Consider the following 5,000-nt stretch of genomic DNA (forward strand, 5'->3'; position numbering starts at 1 on the left):
ATTGAGAGATGTATTGATTGATCTAATTATTGATGTATTGATTGATGTATTTATTCATCTAATGATAGATGTTTTGATTCATCTAATTATTGATCTATTCATTCATCTATTGATAGATCTGTTGATTGATGTATTGACATCCATATAAGACAAACTGAATCATCCAGCTCGGTGTCACACACCTCATAACAGATAGCTGGGGGTGTTGTATCCATGGCAACGACAGCGGAGGCCGCTCTCTCCCTCTGCGTCCCGTCGTCATGGGAGAGGAGGCGGTGGGCGGGGGCGGTGGCAGAGCGCTGACTTCCTGTTCATGGGGCTTGTGTCCCAATCAGAATACCACCCTCAGGAATTCACCTTCATCTTAATCTTGAAGTGCTTGGTGATAAATATCTCTTCTAATACGGTCACTTTAACTCATTTAGTGCCACGGGTGACATGACACATTCATTCACCAAAAATGTGTAGATTCTAATGCTTCATTTCAAAATCAAAGTATTGTTGCTACCACATAAAAAAAACGCTTGGCACTCTTGGTGGTGGGTGTTCCGGAGTTCTTTGGCAGTTGGTTTGGCAGTTGAGTTCAGAGGAAGATTGTCCAATAGCAACGTGTGTTGTTGTCTGTTTTTGTCTTTGTTTGTTCGCACTTTGTTTATCGTTATGCACCACCAGACCAAAGCAAATTCCTTGTATGTGAAAACCGACTGGGCAATAAATCTGTTTCTGATTCGGATTCTGAAACCCTAACCTGAGGAATAAGACAATAGGCCAGAGTAAGTGGCCTTGATTACTGATGGTTAGGCCAGGATCTCCTGTTTCTATAGCGTGAGGCAGCTTGATGGACAAGTACACCCCCCCGGACATGACGCTGGTATGTCGCTGGGTCTTACAATCCAACTCTTTTTTTTATTTTTTTTATTTTTTTTCAGATTTTATCCCTTTTTCACCCAATTTGGTAGCCAATTTAACCCAACTTAGCATCCAATTATCCCCTGCCTATTGCATGGGATCCGCCGCACGACCCCGTGGCCGGCAGTCCCAGAGGAGGGCGCCAGGCAGACTAGGCTGACTGGCTCCTCGAGCCCAGTACCGTTATTCCGGCACCCAGGGGGCGGTGTTGCGCGACGGATCCTAGTCCAGAAATACTCCTATACCCCCCTCGGAAGCGGCCGGCCAATATGCCGCTTCCCGTGTGCCTCGGCCATATCTGGATCTGGCGAGCCGGGATACGAACCCCGGCCCCGGTGGGCAGCATGCACTAGCGGCCAGTGCGTAGACCGCTACACCACCGCGGGGCACAATCCAACTCTTAATGCTGAGTGCCAAGCAGGGAGACATCGGGTACCATTTTTATAGTCTTTGGTGGTATGACTCGGCCGGGGATCGAACTCACGACCTCCGGATGGACACTCTAACCAAAAGGCCACTGAGCTGGTCAATAGGCCAGACTACTAACCTCCCCCACCCTCCCTCCCCCTCCCGCCAGACACCCCCCCTGCGCCCCGGACCAGTTCCTGTGTGGGAACGGCCGCTGCATCGGCCAGAGGAAGGTGTGTAACGAGGTCAGCGACTGTGGAGACGGGACGGACGAACACCCTCACCAGGACTGCCGTGAGTCACTGCTGCTGCTGGCCCTGAGGGACCTCTGACCTGTGTGTGTGTGTGTGTGTGTGTGTGTGTGTGTGTGTGTGTGTGTGTGTGTGTGTTTGTGTGTATCTGTGTGACCCTAACTGTATGTGTGTGTGTGTGTGTGTGTGACCCTAACTGTATGTGTGTGTGTTGTGTGTGTGTGTGTGTGTGTGTGTGTGTGTGTGTGGGGGGGGGGGGTGTATATGTGTATATGTGTGTGCGACTGTGTGCGTGCGTGCGTGACCCTAACTGTATGTGTATATGCGTGTGTGTGTAGGTCCGCGCTCCAGCGAGGGGAACTGTAACCTGAACAACGGAGGCTGTTCTCAGAAGTGTCAGATGGCCCGGGGCCCGGTGGTCCACTGCACCTGCCACACCGGATACAGACTGATGGACGACGGCAAGGCCTGCCAGGGTGAGACCACCGCTACCCGTGTGTGTGTGTGTGTGTGTGTGTGTGTGTGTGTGTGTGTGTGTGTACCTTCGACCACAGCCTGGAGGAAGCCTTTTTAACCAACCTGCTGAAATATCAGCAGCTCAAGCTGAACATCTCACAACTACACAACTAGGCTACAGGTGTCGTCTTTTAGTCTTCATGTTTGGCAGCCTGGGTCATGTTCACCAGCTGGTGGTCAGGGGCCTTCAGATGGCCCACGTCTCCAAGAGAAAGGCTAAACAGTTAGCAAGGTACTGCTCCATGTCTGCTATTATCGGTAGCCGCTCAATATGGAGACGGCGTTGCTTTTCGTACCCTTAGAGTAGATGTAGTTTTACAGTAATGCTGTTGTATCTGTTAACGCACATTTGAAACATCCTCTGTGTTAATATTGTACGTGTACGATGGTTGCTGTACACTCACAAACGTAAACGAACAACTCCCAATGAACTGACCGCACTGTTAGTGTTTATGTCCGTAATGCACTTTGTATTTATGTGGACATAAATAAAGCATTTAATGTGTGTGTGCACGTGCGCACGTACGCACACATTTTATAGAGAGTATATAATCCCCGTAATCCACAACACCTGTGTGAGACAGAGAGTTTTTAGTATTTGTGTTGTGGTGGTGTTGACGTGAGAACAGACGTCGGATTAATGTGTCTAGACATAAACATGTCCTCCCCCCCCGTCTGCCTCCACATGGACTCTTCCAGATGTGGACGAGTGTGCCGAGGAGGGCTACTGCAGCCAGGGCTGTACCAACACGGAGGGGGGGTTCCTGTGCTGGTGCGTTCAGGGCTACGAGCTGAGGCCAGACAAACGCAGCTGCAAGGCGTTGGGTGAGTTCAGAGAATATTATCCTCCTCACATAACATGAGTCAACTTTTGAGAGAGAGGGGGGAGGGAGGGAGGGGGAGAGGGAGGGAGGGAGAGAGGGAGAGAGGGAGAGAGAGGGAGGGAGAGACAGGGGGAGAGAGGGGGCGAGGGAAAAGGAGAGGGGGAGGGAGGGAGAGGGAGGGAGAGAGAGAGAGAGAGGGAGAGAGAGAGGGAGGGAGGGAGGGAGGGAGACTCAACTTTTGACTTCTCGTAACCCGACATTTGACCCTGTACCGACATGTGGAGGGAGTTTGAGGGTGGTGTGTGTGTATGGGGGTGGGGGGGGGGGGGGGTTGACCCGATACAGAGGCAGGTGAGTGACGTTTTTAACACTCGACCCTATTGTGTGCTCACGGTAAACTACACCCCCCCTCCTCTCCCCCCTGTCTGTGCTCTGCTTATGACCCCAACACATAACCGCTGTGTGTTCAGTGACATGTTGAACGTGTTTGGTCAGAGTCAGACTGTAACCGTAGCTCTGACTGTGGTAGCTGGACTGTGACCGGGGTTAGAGGTTAGGTCTCGTGGGGGTGGGGGTGGGGGCGGGGGGGGGGGGGGGGGGGGTAGACGTGGTTGGGTCCAGATGTAGATGTAGATGTGGAGAGGTGAAAGGTCAACTACAGTGGCAGTACAGAAGCGGGGGGCACAATGTGGTGTGTATCAGGGCTGAACTCAGGTCATCTCGCTCTCGCTCTCTCTCGCTCTCTCTCACTCTCGCTCTCTCTCACTCTCTCCCCCTCTCTCTCTCTCTCTCTCTCTCTCACTCTCGCTCACGCTCTCTCTATCTCTCTCTCTCTCTCTCTCTCTCTCTCGCGCTCTCTCTCTCTCTCTGTCTCTCTCTCTCTCTCTCTCTGTGTCCAGGAGTTAAGTTGTTCATGCCAGAGCTTATTGAAGCTGACTGCTGGGTTTTTCTAAAACCTTTGTTTTCTTCATTCCCTCTCCCTCTTTTCCTCTCTTTCTCCCCCCCCGTGCTCCACCTCACCCCCCATCTCTCTCTCTTTCTCTCTCTTCCCTATCTCTCTCTCTCTCCCCCCATCTCTCTTCCCCCCCCCCCCTACCCACCTCCTCTCACCCCATCTCTCTCCCTCTCTCCCCCCCCCCATCTCTTCCCTCTCCCCTCCCCCCCCAGGCCCAGAGCCCGTGCTGCTGTTCGCCAACCGCATCGACATCCGCCAGGTCCTCCCCCACCGCTCGGAGTACACGCTGCTGCTCAACAACCTGGAGAACGCCATCGCCCTGGACTTCCACCACCGCGAGGAGCGCGTGTTCTGGTCCGACGTCACGCTGGACCGCATCATGAAGGCCAACCTCAACGGCTCCAACGTGGAGGAGGTGGTGTCCACGGGCCTGGAGAGCCCAGGTAACTGTGTGGGAGGGTGTGGGTGGGTGGGTGGGTGGGTGGGTGGCGGAGGTGGTGTCCACTGGCCTGGAGAGCCCAGGTAACCAGATGGATGGGTGGGTGGGTGGGTGGGTGGGTGGGAGGGTGGCGGTGTGAGAGTATGTGAGTGTGTGTGTGTGTAGAATGTACAGAATGCACAGAATGTGCAGACATATAGGGCCGGTTTCACAGACGAGGCTTAAAGGCTTTGATGCCCAGGTAACTGGATGAACATGGCATGTGGTCGTACTGCGGTCATATTACGGTCAGAGTGTGCAGACAATACAGTACCAGTCAAATGTTTGGACACACTTTCCCCATTCAATTTAATGTGTCCAAACCTTTGGCTGGTACTGTATATTTTGCACAGATTTGAGTGTGCGGATGCTGCTTTTTTCACTCTATTTGATACACTTCAGCTCCAGCACCTCAGCTAAGTCTGATAACGGATGAGCGATGGTATTTTAACTATTTTTACAGGCCCTATTTTAAGCCGAGTCCTGGACTGAATCACACGTTCAGTGTAAAATCTCCCTTGCAGATGCTTTTTAGTCATGGATTAGGCTTCAGGCCTTGTCTGTGAAACCGGCCCGTTAACTAGAATGAAGTGAGAGCCAATGCTTTTAGAATACACACAGGTAGCATACAGATTACATTACACCCCTCTCTCCCTCTC

At 52.4% G+C, this 5,000-nt stretch overlaps 1 protein-coding gene across 1 annotated transcript in view; it reads left to right on the forward strand.

Moving 5' to 3' along the window:
- Window positions 1–5,000, forward strand: part of LOC308165635 (low-density lipoprotein receptor-related protein 4-like) — a gene marked incomplete at both ends in the record, with an annotated part of 88,165 nt that overhangs the window by 63,536 nt on the left and 19,629 nt on the right. The window contains 4 exon segments of the mRNA XM_080539785.1: window positions 1,487–1,611; window positions 1,907–2,044; window positions 2,784–2,909; window positions 4,076–4,306. Coding sequence (XP_080395911.1) covers window positions 1,487–1,611; window positions 1,907–2,044; window positions 2,784–2,909; window positions 4,076–4,306 — 620 coding nt within the window.

Source organism: Nansenia antarctica (assembly GCF_963989245.1).
Source record: "Nansenia antarctica genome assembly, chromosome: 9".
NCBI lineage: Eukaryota > Metazoa > Chordata > Actinopteri > Argentiniformes > Microstomatidae > Nansenia > Nansenia antarctica.